This window comes from Chenopodium album, chromosome 26 (genome assembly GCF_948465745.1).
Source record: "Chenopodium album chromosome 26, dcCheAlbu1.1, whole genome shotgun sequence".
NCBI lineage: Eukaryota > Viridiplantae > Streptophyta > Magnoliopsida > Caryophyllales > Amaranthaceae > Chenopodium > Chenopodium album.
The window spans coordinates 10,618,772-10,634,238 of NC_137859.1; the positions used below are offsets into that span (position 1 = coordinate 10,618,772).

Below are 15,467 nucleotides of genomic sequence, written 5' to 3' on the forward strand. Positions count from 1 at the left end.
GGGCCCAACAAACTAATCTCAGTTTAATTGCTCCAGTATGTTTTGCTCTCATTTTGCAGCTCCTAAGCAAGTAGGGGAGACTGCCTTGAATTATAAAAGTTCAATATCACATTAGATAGTGAGACTGTTATTGCACCTGCTTTGAATGAAGTTTACAGCCAAGCATTTACAAGTTTAAATTGTTAACCTATTAGCTCAATTGGTCGAGCACTATTTTTTACATTGCATAGAAGATGTTGGTTCAAATCCTACATAGACTACTAATTTAAAACATTTATATACCCATTGTTGAGGGTAATGACTAATGAGTTACATGCATATTAAAAGTGACTCAATATGTGTTGTTGGACCATTGTCACTTTATTTTCTTACCTCATTTACTTAATGTTGTATATGTTCTTGGTGTCTATTTTAATTACCTCATTAAAGTGTATGTCAAAAACTATGTTCTCTATCTTCCATCCATTCTCTATACTTAATTGAAAAATTAAAGGGATACAAAGGTTATATTTTATAATGTTAGAAGTAAAACACTTAGATTTTCAAAATGGCAAGTTCATGTAAGAAAATTGTATGTACGTACTCTTGCTTAATATTGTTCCTCTTTGTAACAACAAAGGTGGTAAGGCTCCTACAGGTAGTTCAGCGAGCTTAATTCATATTTTGTAATACTTCAATTTGATTATATACTACGCATATATATGTATACATAAAAAATAAAATAAACAAAACAAAAAAAAACCAAAGTAACAAGAGTTTTATGCAATTATAAAGAAAACATATATTGCTAGTTGCTACAAAGATTAGATAAGTTTGTTTATTGTGTAGCAATTAAACACAATTTTGTAACACTCTTTCCTTTGATAACTAGTTTCCATCACCATGGTACTTAAGTTTGAAATAATCAAGATTGTCTCCAACCTCAACAAGTGATTTAGAGAAAAAGCTTTTGATGACTTCCTCGGTTGAGAATTTCCTATAAATAGGTGGATTATCTTCTGATGTTAACTCCTTTATTGGACCATATATCTTCTCAGATAAGAGAACACCACTAAAAAAGAATGCAACAGAAAGCCTTGGTCCAGCACTTTTCGCAATCACTCTATGACATGCTCCTTTTATTATATTGTTGGTTATCATCTGTAAGATATAAGATAAGAATTAGAATGTATCACTGTAATGTAAAGCTTCAAATTCACACATTAATATAAGAACTAGAAATTTTAATAATTTAAATAAATATGGAAACAAAGAAAACCTGAAGTATGTTTCCGAAGTTAACAATTAAACCACCAGTAACAGGCTCAATATTAACCCATTTATTCTCATGAAGAACTTGAAGTCCACCAATACTGTCTTGTAGAAGTATTGTAATAAATGAAGTATCAACATGAGCATCAGTTCCCATGGTTAATTCTGGTTCCGGACATGCTAAGTAATAGTTGTTAGCTATTGACCAACTTTTTGTACCTTTTGCCATATTTCCAAGGCATTCGGGTTCAAGTCCAAAACCTATTGATATTAACTTAAGTATGCGATTACCAAGCTCATGCATAGGGCTAATATACTCCAATATTACATCCCTGCAAAATGAAATCAAGTATATGTATTTAAAACCAACTTATTGAATTGTGGAGTACACATAATTTATGTATAACCTTTTATGAGTCCATTAAATTTTTATTAAAGGCCTTAATTTATTAATAAGAAACTCAAAGGTGATTTTATATGATATAAACTGTCGAATACTGAAGAAATATTAATTGATGACCAACATATAGATTGGTGTGATTATTTGTTGCGTGCTCCATACTCATGGATGAAAACGAGTCGGATTTGGATGAATCGAATTCTTCTAAATCCATAGTTTGATTAATCTCTAGATGCATGTAACTGGATTCGAATACGAATCTACGTATCCGAAAAAGAAATATCTAAAATAATAATTTCTTAAAAATGAAAAAAATTACATGTTGATATGGATCCACATCATATAACTATATACAAGTATATATTTTTTTAAAAACATTATTATTTTTAAAACCTAAATAAAAATTTATTTTAAGTTCATTTATCTAACTTACAGGCTTATACCATTTGTTTTTCAAAAAAACAAAAACAATTCAAAATTAAAAATAAAATAATTCCATTGTTTTGTTTCAGTTAACACATTTCATTGAACTGCTTGCTAACACATAATTTCATATGTTAAAATATTCAATCGTCAATGAACAAATTTCATAATAAACAATTATCAACCCTTTGCCACAATTGAAAGCCTCATTTGCCTTTTGCTCAAATTTTAAGGAGGATGGAAAAAATGTTCACGTTAGTTGTTTAAAGATTTGTGTCCAAAAAAATAAAATAAAATAAAATAAATAATAAACAGTAAAACATAGAAAAAAAATTATGGGTAAAATGAGACTTTAATTTAGGTACAGTAAGAGTACACACACACACACAATATATATATATATATATATATATATATATATATATATATATATATATATATATATATATATATATATATATATATATATATATATATATATATAATTAACACCAACTTTGTAAGGCCCTGTTTGATTCACCTTATTTTTGTTGAACTGAACTTATTTTTACTGAACTGAACTTAATTTTACTGAACTGAAATTATTTTTATTGAACTTAAATTATTTTTACTGAACTGAAATTATTTTTACTGATTTTCTATTATAATTCTTCTTTAAGAAAACTGAATTTTACTGAACTGAACTTATTTTTACTGAACTGAAATTATTTTTACTGAACTGAAAATAATTTTACTGAACTGAACTTATTTTTACTGAACTGAAATTATTTTTACTTAATATTATTTTTTTAAGGTGAATCAAACAGGGCCTAACTCAATTTGGAAGATAAATAAATGAAGTCAACTAACGTTATGTGAGAAAAATACAAACTTACTTGCATATAGGAGGCAACTCTTTAGGATCAATTTCACCGCCTGTATGTCGAGTATTAACATAAAAAGTGTCCCTCCAACTTGCAGCCTTCGACTTATACAAGTCGTGGTTGCTAAAAAAGTACACAGCCTTTGATTGAAAATCGCGAGTGTAGAACTTCTTCTTTGTTTCAGCATCTTGTTCATGAAACATTCGACATCGATCAATCATCTTCTCTAACAATTCTTTAGGAACACCATGGTTAATCACTTGAAAAAATCCCCATTCTTTTGATGCCATAATTATTTCCTTTGCAATCTCTGCTGTTCGATCATTATTTTCATCATTGAGATGAGCGAAGTCTATTATTGGCACACTTATATTTTCGGAAGATGTGCCAAAATCTTTTAGACGATCCTCAAGCGGCCTAATGAACATGTTAGGAATTTTTTTAATTCCTGCATCTACAAGCCCTTTTACCCCAAGTTTTCCTTCATCAAACGCCTTCAGTTCACTTATTCGATCATAGCTACTTTGTGTTTCATTAAGTGCATTTTGGGTGTCCATTGGATCTATAAATATGTTTGACCCAAGGATGAATGGCTTAGACTGATTTATTTTTCTTTGGTTTAGAGTATTTTAGGATTGTTGAAAGTTATAAGAAGACTTGTGTACTATATATATAACATTGGTGGATTAGATTCATGAGAAAATCATGGCCTGGTCAGCTTGCTTATCCATGTGAATCTCATTAATTGGAAATAATCAGCATATAGCTAGTGCATATAAGGCATGAGGTAATTTCTCTATCATATGAGATAGCGGATCAGCCATGTGAATCTCATTAATTGGAAATAATCAACAAATTGCCAGTGCATAAGACACATGAGGCAATATTGCTCTATCATGTGAGATAATTGACTAGCCAATGTGAATCTCATTAATTGGAAAGAATCAACTTATAGTTAGTGACTTAGTGCATAAAAAGCATGAGGCATTATTGTTTTATCATGCAAGAGTATATTGGGCAAATAAAGTAATAATATCTGATCTATTCTATAATAATTGATATATTCAAACTTGGTACACATGACAATGCATGATTTTGACTGCTATTTTATATATAATTGAACATGAATAAAACTTATCAAAAAAAAAAAAAAGGTTGATAAAAGGAGGGTGATGAGAATCGATCTCAAAATCTCCTAAAACCGAAAGAGAAGCTCTAACTACTTAAGCTATCATTCAATCTCAAATTATCAAATTAGATGGTATGTAAACACAAGAGACTCGAGGTCATTGCTCGTTGTATTATGTGATAATTCATAAAGAAAAACATGTGATAAATGACTCCACATTATATTTTCTAACCAACAAAGTAACATTTTTTTTTTAATCCTCACACCATTCTCACTTAATTTGATCACAATATAAAATTATTGATGTTACACTTCTTATTGATTCCACTCAGATGTCACATTTGTTATTGTTTCCACTCAGATGTCACACTTGTTATGCATCAACCATCAATAGTTCAATACTGTTTAATTTACAAAGACAAATGCATATGTTGAATTTGTACATGAAAAGTATTTTGATGAGATAAGTTTTCTCCCTCTAGACCACGATAATAATTGTGTTGTTAAAACACAATTATTTTATCAATTCTATATCTCATACTTTAAATTCAATTTAAGTTAATCTATCATTTCTCTCTTATGGGTTTCACTTGAATATTAAAAAAAAATCTACTCTCACCTACTTTCTCTTTCTATTTTTGACACAAGATATAGTTTCTCTTTCATTGTCCTCATTTTACTTTTATTATAATAAATAATTCATCCATTTACAATATTATATTACTTTCTAAAAAACCCCGTAAAATCCCAAGTGGTGCACTTTATTAAAAAAAAAAAAAAAGGTTTTATTTCTCAATCAAGAAAACAGATCGAGTTAGTATTCTTATAACCACATGAACAAAAAAGTGGATCGAACTTTCATAATCAAGGTAATATAAACTCTTCAATAAGATCATCTTACGGTGAAAGATACTTAAGGGGGTGTTTGGTATGACTAATGGAAATGGAGTGGAAAGGAAACAAATAATTCGGAGGAAAGAACTCATTTAACTCTTATCTTTCCATTTGTTTGGTTTCATCATGGAAAGGAATCACTTAAATCTATCTTCCTTTATTTTTGTTTGAGGAGAGTAAGGATAATTGTTACCTTAGATTTTAGAGAAGTAACAAATAGGTGGAAAATATTCTTGAGTAATGGTAATTGCTACCAAACCTTCCACCAAATACTTGATAATAGCAATGGTTTATTTGAATCCGTTTCCAATCAAAAAACATTCCAACCAAACATGTAACATGTTGTTAGTCATTGAACTCATTGTCAAAAAAAGAGAGACTAGACCAAAATTAAAAAGCCCAACATATGGCCCAAAATAGGAGCATTCGGCCCAATAGAAATATAAGCTTAAAAAATGAACCTACTAAGTTACGAGCTTTCAAGTTTGCTCTTTAGCTAGAGTCATATATAACTCACAAAAATTACCACAAATCTTGAATTCCACTTCACCATTAATTACATTATTAACCCTACCTTATGAGGGCCACCTAATGTAATTATCTAATCTTTTCTTATAATGAATAATCCATCCATTTACTCACTTGCTCAATATACTTCTTCATAAAATCAATTCTTCTAAGATCATGCAACCTTATTATGTTCACCTTATTTCCACTTAGCTAAAAGTTTTGCTAAGTTCAAATATGTGCGCTAATGAAAACAATTTCAGATAACTTATGATGATTGTTGATAAGGATACCTAAATTCATTTTCAAACTAAAATAAATTCTAATAATAAGGTCTGATAAGTTCTATAAATTTAGATAAGAGATAAATACAAACAAGTAAATATTAGGTGATTATAACACACGACCCTTAATTAAATTCTTTATATCTCTATGAATGAACATGTAAGTCAATATGCAATATTGACCATTTAATCTTAAATAACATAAGTCAAAAACTTATGAAATGTGACACTTAAAATAGTAACTTTATCACCATGGCATAAACTACTCCATCCTCCAGAAGTTTCTAATTCTTTTTCCTCATTTGCACTGCTGTTACATACATTACAACTTGCAAATAAATGATAATCAATCTTGTAATTTAATTTATATATAAGTTACGTACCAAAGTTTATGTAAGTAAATAATATTGTTGTGTTTATTGAACTCAATAATAAGATTACCAGCTCAACTGCCAAAATTATGTTGTTAGCATTAGATGCTCTTTACAGAGAGATTTAACTGTAAATTATTTTTATTGTATGTTTAATTTGATATATAATACATGTAGCTTTAATACTCTAATACCATGTGCATTGCACCAAAGTCTGCGCCGCTATACACATAAAGTTACATGTTCTTAATTTATAAGTAATTAGTTGCTAGATAAAGTCAACATATATTAATCAAAATTCTTATTACAACAACAATAGAATAATAGATAGAAGCTAGATATTAGACACCCATCAATCCATGTTTATCCATTTCTTCAAGTAGCTAGCGTTACTTAGCTTACACATACATACAAAGTTTTCTAAGCTCGTTACAGTAACACCACGTGATAATGTTGTCTTCTCATATAAATTTATACTATATATATTTTATTTGTCTTACAAAAATAAGCATTACAAAATATGATTGGTTGATTTTCTTACCGTACATGAAGATCAAATCGAGAATATTATTAGGAATTGAGATGTTTAATTAAGTACGTACTGATACTGGTAGTCGTTGCCACGTTGAATTGTGAATGTGGGGTGGGGGCCAGGTGTTCGGACGTGGACCCCATCGATCGGAATTGTTGATTGGCATGCAAGTTGGGGAAGGAGCACAAGAAATGTAATAATTTGAAGGTGCATGGGACCAAAAACGAGCTAGGTGACAAGTTGATATATTCTACAAACTGGTTGAAAACAATCTGCATAACGATGAAATAAAGTATAAATGAGAAGTATGGGAAATCTGAAGAAACGCAGTAACATGAAAACCATCTGCATTGTAACAGGTTTTACGATGATTGGATTCTGACACAATATATATGAATAAGGATAATGTTCTATTCATATATGTTAAAGAAAAACCTAAAATAAGCTAAAATATCTAACAAGAATGAAAAGGAGAAAGTAGAATTTTTGAATAATAAAATTGCGTAGTTGTTTATATTTATCATTATGTGTAATAAGGTTTTAGTGATCCAATATACAAGTAGATTAGTGAATACCTAAATTTTCTAATAACAAATAAAGTGTTCAATTTAATTATATATTAAACACATTGTTTATTGTTATTCTTTTAGGCAATATGGATAAAGTATGATAAAGTACTATTCGATTACAACCTTTTGTCAATAATAAGTGATAATGGATGATTTTATTATCTTAAATGAAGTGTTTAAAAATTAAAAATGAAAGGATTTAATTTTAATAAGATTACACATAGTATTACCTTTTGTTTTTTAATCCACTTGTTATTCATGAGGATGACCTATTTCTACTTCTATACAAAACAAAAATTATCATGCATGTGTAATCTTGTTAGATTCTTTTCAGTGTAAGGTATACTGGTATCGAAATATATATATTAACATTCATAATTTACATTAGTGCATGATAAAATTACATAATTGATCAAATATGTACCGTGTAATTGAACAAAATGCAAGTGACTAAAATGCAAATGACTAAAACAAAAATTAGAGAGGGAGTACATATATGTAGAAGTGTTTTATTCTATCTATTTGCAATAAAATCTCTAATGATTTTAAATGTGACAAATAAAATAAATGAGGGAAAGTAGCTCTTATTTACCTCATAAGTAAATAAAGATCAAGTTTTGCTTGTTGTAATAAGTAAAGGGTCAATTGTAATCACTTGGGTTTGAGGATCCCCTTACCTTGTCCTTGCTTCCAAGTAAAAGTTGGGTCTAACTAGGTTGAAGCCCTTAAAGGCACCTTGCGTAGTAGAGCTTAAACCCATTATATTTATCTACAAAGAAGAAAAGGAAAATAAATGTATTATTTGTCAAATTTTAAACCTTGGAGATATAGATCATAAAAATAAATAAGATTTATATAATTAAACAAATAGTTTCACTAAATTCTATTTGTTCTTTTTAAGCTTTCTATTTATCACAATTATAGAAACTAGACTAAGGAAAAAGAGAGAAATGATGAAAAGCTCCTAAGGTTGCTTGATTAATTTTTGGATGGTTAAAAGAAAGTTATTGTTTAGATACATAATAGTTTCTAAAATTCGTATAAGTAGCTTCATGTAGTGAGGTAAGTTAGGGAAAATAATTTTATTTTTTTTTTGGTACCTTTATCAGTTTAATAAAACAAAAGTTGTAAGATTAATAGAAAAACCCCTAGCTTAATCGAAAGTAGAAATAAGATAAAAACAAAATAGATTTAGCCTCGTTTGCAATAATTTCTTTGAGTATTTGGAAAACGAAAAGATAACGACATGGATTAGATTGATCAGAGTTCCTATAATTTGACTTGTATGTCGAAGACAAATATTTCCTAAAAAAGATTTGTGGGTTTCAGAAACAATCTCGCGAGGGTCAAGTCCACACAAATGATCACGTTGCATCCATCTATTCTTGTTCTTTTCATTTTTAAAAGATAATATTTATCAAAAAAAAAGTTTAATTGGAGAACAAAAACTAAGTTTTAATTTATGAAAAATACATTTTAATAAAAACAATTTAAGTTTAGCAAATTAAAGTGAAATTTTAAAGAGTAGGATCTAGAGAAATCCTATCATTAATCGATATAGTGGATTTTTACTTGATCATTGTTGTAGTCCTTGTAGAAATTCAATCTTCTGAAAATCTTAATTCCCGAAGAAACCATGAAAAAATATGGAACATTTTTTAACATCTTTAATCGAAAATTAGTAATAAGTAAGAGTGATTAGAAAATATATGAAATGAATGGACCAAAAATTTCTCATTTCATTTGTGACTAAGTAATTGTACAAGGTATTACATACTAAGAAAGAAGAAAAGAATGAACTAACCAAAACCCCCAAAATAGAAATTAAAAAACATAAAAAAGCCTCTTCATCCCAAAAGTATACAAAAATGCCCAAATATAGTAAGGTCTCAAAATTTTTGGGCTTCTTGCTCCCGGAGAGGGCTCCCCCCTTCTTTGTTACTCACTAATTCCTATCTTTTCTTTTTTCATATTTACATAATATATATTTTTTATATATTATTCACACTCAAAAAATAAATATTTTTCATCAATTTTCCTTTTTTTAATTTTTTTTTTTTTTTTTTTTTGAATTTTTTTGATTTGATTAGAAAGTGGAGATACACCTCCTATGACGTGGAGCAGTAAGTTTTTTTTGCTTAGTTTCTTCCTTCCAAACTTTGCCAATATCTTGTGCAATTTTTATAGCATCAAAAGAAGCACCAGCTAATCCTCTTCTTGTAAATCCAACTGCATATAATCCACTCTTTCCTTTCCATGCACTTGGAAATGGTGTCTTTGGAAATCCATTTTTGTTAAAAAATTCACCTTCCTGTTAAAAATAAACCAATAATATGGTTAGTAAATTTATCCATTTTACAAATATTCAATATAACACAAAAAATAAACAGAGTAAAAAACAGAGGAAAATAGAGGAATTTTTATCTAACCTGAAGCCAAGAAGGTACATTGCTACGGTATCCGGTAGCTAGAATGACTGAATCAACATCTAGTGTTTGCCCGTCGACGAGTTCGACGCCATTGGCGTAGAAACTCTTGATTCCCGGAACAACCTTGATATCACCGGATCGAATTTTTGCTAAGGCCCCGATGTCTAGCACAGGGGTTTTTCCATGCTTGTTTTTTAACTCGAGTGGACCGATGTTTGGCCTTTTTAGTCCGAATTTTCGCATGTCTCCTAGCATAAACCATGCGAAAAATAGCATGATTTTGTCAACTAACCATAGAGGGATCCATTTCATTAGTAACATTGCTAGCTCGAACGTAGATCTTCCCATGATTTCTCTTGGAAGAATATGAACCTGATAGAATAAGAAAAAAGTGTACAAGTTTGTTTTAGTACATCACTCAAGTATAAACTGTATCGTTACTGATAGAATATAAAACATTTTCTTATGTTTCAACCATCAGCTTAATTTTTTATTTTTTTTTTTGTTTGAAGAAACATCAGCTTAACTTTTTGAGTTAAGCTGATGGTTGAAGTCCGGTATTGGTTTATAATATTAAAGTTTTGTAACTTACCGAGCTACGGCAGACCACGGAGGGTTCTGCATTGTGGTTCGATAAGTCGAGGGAAACCTCCATCCCGGAGTTTCCACACCCTACCACTAGGACCTTCTGGCCGCGGTAAGAGTCACCGGACTTGTACTCACTCGAATGAATCACCTTCCCGCCAAAGTGTGCTAGCCCGTCAATGTCGGGAACCACACACTCGGCGTTCTCCCCGGTGGCAACCACTAGCCACCGGCACACGTACTCAACTTCGGGCTTTTCCGGGCCTTGGCCCACAGTCTTGACCCGCCAAAGCCCGAATGTTTCATCAAATTTAGCAGATTGAACACACTCGTTGAAGTGAGGGCTAATATCGAAGTGGTTTGCGTAAGACTCAAGGTAGTCAATAAACTGCCTTTTAGTGGGGTACTCGGGGAAAGATTCAGGGAAGGGCATTTTCGGCAATTGACAAAATTGTTTAGGTAGATGTAACTTAAGCCTATCATAGGTACGTTTTTGCCAAAGTGAGGCAATGCAATCGGCTCTTTCTAGAACAACAAATGGTACACCTTGTTCTTTTAAACAAGCCCCTACGGCTAAACCCGAGGGGCCGGCCCCAACTATCACGGGGCCATTAACCCACACGAATCGACGGGATAATAGATCATCTCCGTTATCTCCTATAGATGTTAAATTGAACATTTGATCCATTGCGAATTTGCAATTAAAGGGTGTTTGAATTTTTTTGTTGTTGTTTGAGTAGTAGTGAGTGTTTTTTTTTTTTTTTTGGTATGTTTGTTGATGTTGTTTTTGTTGTTGAAATGAGGTGAATAAGTGGAGAGGTTTATATAGGGAATAAGGAGAGAGAAAGCATGTGAAAGGAGTGAGAGTGAGTGACTTACAAATCATGAGCTATACTAATTCAAGGATTATTTTATTCTTCTGACTTATAATAAATAAAGGTATAATTCTTAATTAAATAATAATATTAAAGGAAAATAATATTTTATTTTTAAAATTATTTTAATAATTTAGAAGGGTGTTCTTGGAAATCCAAGAGAATGTGACGGCTTTTAATACATTCTCTATCAAATTGTAGCTATTTGGTAGGGGGGTGGCGGAGGGTAGGATTCTAAATTGTAATTTTATTAATTGAATATTAATTTCTAAATTATAATGAAATTGAAATTAATTAATTATGTTGGAAACCGAGTAAGCATAATATGACCAATAGAAACTTGCCCCTTCGACACCACATAGTTTAGGAATTTGACACGCTATGTAGAATAATCTCAATAAAAATGAAAGAGTATGTTGTATGTTAATTGTAATTTGGATTATAGGTACGTTGTCATTGTGATTTATGATTGTTCTAGTTTTATTTGTAATAAATTAATTAACAAAGTGAAATGTCTAGTTGGAACTTTTTAAGATTTATTACTAGTTTACTACACTAAAAAATATATGTGTTTGATATTAAACGGTGTTAGTAAGATGTAGCTACACCTAATCATGTACGGAGTGCCACAAATATACTTGTAAACAAGATATACTTCCATATCATCTTCATCTATGTTTGATATTAGTTTACTCTTAATAAATAAATAAGCCAAGGTTGAAAATAATTTGAATCACATTAATTATTGAACAAGAATAGAAGCTAAGCAATTAACTCTCATACATATATATGTTTGGAACAATTAATTTAATTACATTATTCACAAACTCCACTCCTTTGTCTATGTTCATGACATGAGTTGAGCTATGTGTTCAAAAAGCTTGTTGATTGTTGTAAAATAAGCATCACTAAGGGCCTGTTCACATTTACTGAACTGAACTGAACTGAATTAAGCTGAAATGAATATTTTATGTGAGAGGGAACTTAAGAGCTGAACTGATTGGAGCTGAACTGAACTGATTAGAGCTGAACTTAACAGAACTGAAATTAAGTAAATGTGAACAGGCCATAAACCACCTAAGGAATCCAATAAGTGTTGGGGAAGGTATGCGAGGGCCTGTGAAAAGGAATCCAATAAATAGTAACTAGGAAAATTTGATTTTTACCACCTTCAAATAACGACTTTATTGAATTTACCACCTCCAAAAAAAAAGATTTACTTTACCACCTCATAAAAAAATAAAACATCAGTTTTACCACCAATCATCTCCAACTAACGGATTCTGTCCATAAATCCGTTAGTGGGGCCTGCCTTGCACACGTGTCGCCATATTATTGGGTAAGTTTTAGAAAAAAAATAAAAAAAAAACAAAATTTTTTTTAAAAAATCCCCATCCATCAACCAGTGGTTGCTGCCACCGTCGAGACCCCCCACTACCGGACCGACTACGACCAGCCCCACCACCTGACCGCTACGACCAGCCCCCACCACCTAACCGCTACCAGCCCCCACCACCAAACCGCTACCAGCCCTCACCACCTAATAACTACCACCGCACCGCACAGCCACAGCCACCGCACCGATTTCGACCCCCTTTCCACCGAAAACCGACCTCAAAACCCTAGCCACCAATCACTAAGACCAACCCCACCACCTAACCGCTACCACCGCATCGCACCGCACAGCCACAACCCCCACACCGGATTTCGACCCCCTTTTCACCAATTTTCGACCTCAAAACCCTAGCCACCAAATTCCGACCACCCATATAGCCCCCCTAATTCCGACAACACTTAAAACCCTAGCCACCACCAAATTCCGCACTCCTAAAACCCTAACCACCACCTATTCCGACCACCTCCCTAGTCCACACCAAATTCCGACCCCTCCCTTGCCCCCACACGAAATTTCGACCAACCATGGTGAGTTAATTTCGTTTCCGGCTGGGTTGATATGGAAATCGGAGAAGATGAAGAAGAAACGTCAAAAAGGTGGGCCCTACTAACGGATTCATGGACGGAATCCGTTAGTTGGTGGTAAAATCGAATTTTTGGAGATTTTGGTGGTGGTAAAGTAAATCTTTTTTTTTTTTTGAGGTGGTAAATTCAATTAAGTGGTTATTCGAAGGTGATAAAAGTCAAAATTCCCTAGTAACTAAGCCGATTTTTACATTATCGTGAGAACCATAGAAATTAGTTTTATTGATCATTCAACTTGGGTGATGATGTTCCCATCTATCCTAATTAATTTGCTAGACTAGGACTTCAAATGTGATGTAATTAAAATTGAATGAATTAAATCTTCAAATAGGAGTATAACAAGTCAAAATTATCAATCAATCTAATCCATACATCCACATTATACATGCATATTCCTCTATATATATCTTACTAGTCAAATTTGACCATGCAAAATACATGTAATGTTTGAATTAAGATAGAAGTTTGAACCAAATCTTAATCTTATGAGCAACATATAGGAAATATAAAGGAGAATAGTATTACAAATAGTAAAATTTAATGATAGACTTATATATACATCAATCTATTTATGGTAGGGAAAGTAAGAAATGTGGGTAAGGTCCCATTTAATTTGACGATCCATTATTATTATTCCCTAAAATAGAAAACGATTATTGTGTTGAATAAGTGAAGTCATTTCTTAGGTGGCATGGGTGACTAGGGCCATATGGACCAGATTGCTCACGTGGGGAGTGGATTATCCAAGTGGATAATTTTTTGGATTTTGGAGGACCACGAATTTAAACTAAGAAAAAATGAAATTAACCCTAGATGTTAACTATTTTAGTCTTAAGTAAAGAATTATTGTTTTAGATGTTTTGTTTTCTTCTTTTTGGATTAACAAGTGAGATTAACTGTGTGATACCCGGATGCATGTACTTCAAATTATAATATCAGCGTGATAGAAGTAATGTTTTTGAATTGAGAGAGTACGTATGTAGTCAATAGAAGTGATTGGTCATTTTGCAACAATTATTACAGATGATCGAGTTTAAATTTGCTCTCAGCTCCTTAGATTATCTAAACAAATTTCAGAAAACAAATAAACTCATATAAATTCTGATAAGTTTATTAGTTCATAGTCAATTACGGAGTATAAGTTCAATATAAGCATGTTCATCAATACCTATTATAGGCACCTAATAAGTTTAATTAGTTTACTACTATAGTAAGTTAAATATAAGGTAATAGATTAGGAAGTAATGAGGCTTGAATCAATTTTCGATGTTATAAGTTTATAGCTATCCCTTCCATCAATCCATTGGTGTATTAATGAAAATTTTATGGATTGCTTGCTTAGCTTTTATGAGGTAGAAGTCAATTCTAATTCAATAACATGGAAATGATGATCCAAGTGATCTAGATTAGGTCAAAAAGAGAAGTTATCTTCAATGTAAATTATAAAATGTTGTGGTTAGAGATATATCAAATCCTTATGATGTTGTGATTCAAGGTAAAAGAAAAAATATTTTATTTCTTTGAATTTTGCTTTATTTTGAAGTGTGTTAGTTCTACTTATGAGCAAGTAAGAAACAATCTATTAATCTGTATAAGAAGATTAAAGAAATTGTGTGGTTTCTTCACTCCTAAGTCAATTTTTAATTTAATATGCTGCTGCATGCGATATGAGCTAAGTGAAAGTTTTTCTTTAACTACGCTACATGTATATTCAACTTTGTATCATAATCTACCTAAGATAAATACTAATATAATTCATATTTTGTACTCCGTATGTTATTTTTCTTATCCTTTATCTTTATTTGGAATTCACAACAAATTTTGAGTCCAACAAACCTAATTTTGTTTCACCTACAAACTTTTACTATTTAATTAACACATTTTTACTTTATTGAATTAATAAACTAACTATTGATATTTCCAAAAGCCCTAAATTTTATATATATATATAGACTTCATATAGCATAAACATAAATAATAAATAATTGTAATATTCACAAAATAGCTAGCTTTCACCCTAAGATTGAGACACACACAATCGTTTTCTCTAAAAATTCATTGGGATTGAGACTTGCAAGGTTGTTTAGGTCCACAAAGCCCATTCTTTTGCCAACTCAAATCTTTCAAACCACAAAACAAATTTTGCCATGTGTAGAACCCCCACCTCCTTCTTTTCACTGTCCTATTTGATCTTTTTTTTAAAAAAAATAATAATAATAATAATAATAATAATTGTTCTTTTTCATCTAATTATTTTTGGTGCCAACTTTTTCAGCTAATTATAGAAGTACTAATGCTTTATACTATACTAGTACTATATTTGTCCTTACATATTTTTCCTTTATATAAAAGAAAATAATAAATTTATTTTTTAA

The 15,467-nt window shown here is 31.0% G+C and overlaps 1 protein-coding gene and 2 pseudogenes across 2 annotated transcripts; all 3 read right to left on the reverse strand.

Annotated features, from left to right (window-relative positions):
- Window positions 1-541: 541 nt before the first annotated feature.
- LOC145616787 (1-aminocyclopropane-1-carboxylate oxidase homolog 1 pseudogene) lies at window positions 542-1,555 on the reverse strand (annotated as a pseudogene). Its single transcript, XR_014107677.1, has 2 exons — window positions 1,259-1,555; window positions 542-1,140 (listed from the first exon to the last, which is right to left on the reverse strand). The product of XR_014107677.1 is annotated as a 1-aminocyclopropane-1-carboxylate oxidase homolog 1 pseudogene (transcript).
- A 1,390-nt stretch (window positions 1,556-2,945) lies between these two features.
- LOC145616788 (1-aminocyclopropane-1-carboxylate oxidase homolog pseudogene) lies at window positions 2,946-3,494 on the reverse strand (annotated as a pseudogene).
- Window positions 3,495-9,252: 5,758 nt separating this feature from the next.
- Window positions 9,253-11,082, reverse strand: LOC145616592 (putative indole-3-pyruvate monooxygenase YUCCA5). Its single transcript, XM_081671344.1, has 3 exons — window positions 10,245-11,082; window positions 9,653-10,024; window positions 9,253-9,534 (listed from the first exon to the last, which is right to left on the reverse strand). Exons 1-3 carry the CDS (start codon window positions 10,923-10,925, stop codon window positions 9,310-9,312), a joined length of 1,278 nt encoding a protein of 425 aa, XP_081527470.1. The 5' UTR covers window positions 10,926-11,082; the 3' UTR covers window positions 9,253-9,309.
- Window positions 11,083-15,467: the final 4,385 nt, after the last annotated feature.

Coding starts and splice junctions, on each gene's coding strand:
- LOC145616592 (XM_081671344.1), bottom strand. CDS start 10,925: ATGGATCAAATGTTCAATTTAACATCTATAGGAGATAACGGAGATGAT. Junction 10,025..10,244: donor CCGTGGTCTGCCGTAGCTCG/GTAAGTTACAAA, acceptor TTATTCTATCAG/GTTCATATTCTTCCAAGAGA. Junction 9,535..9,652: donor ATGTACCTTCTTGGCTTCAG/GTTAGATAAAAA, acceptor TATTTTTAACAG/GAAGGTGAATTTTTTAACAA.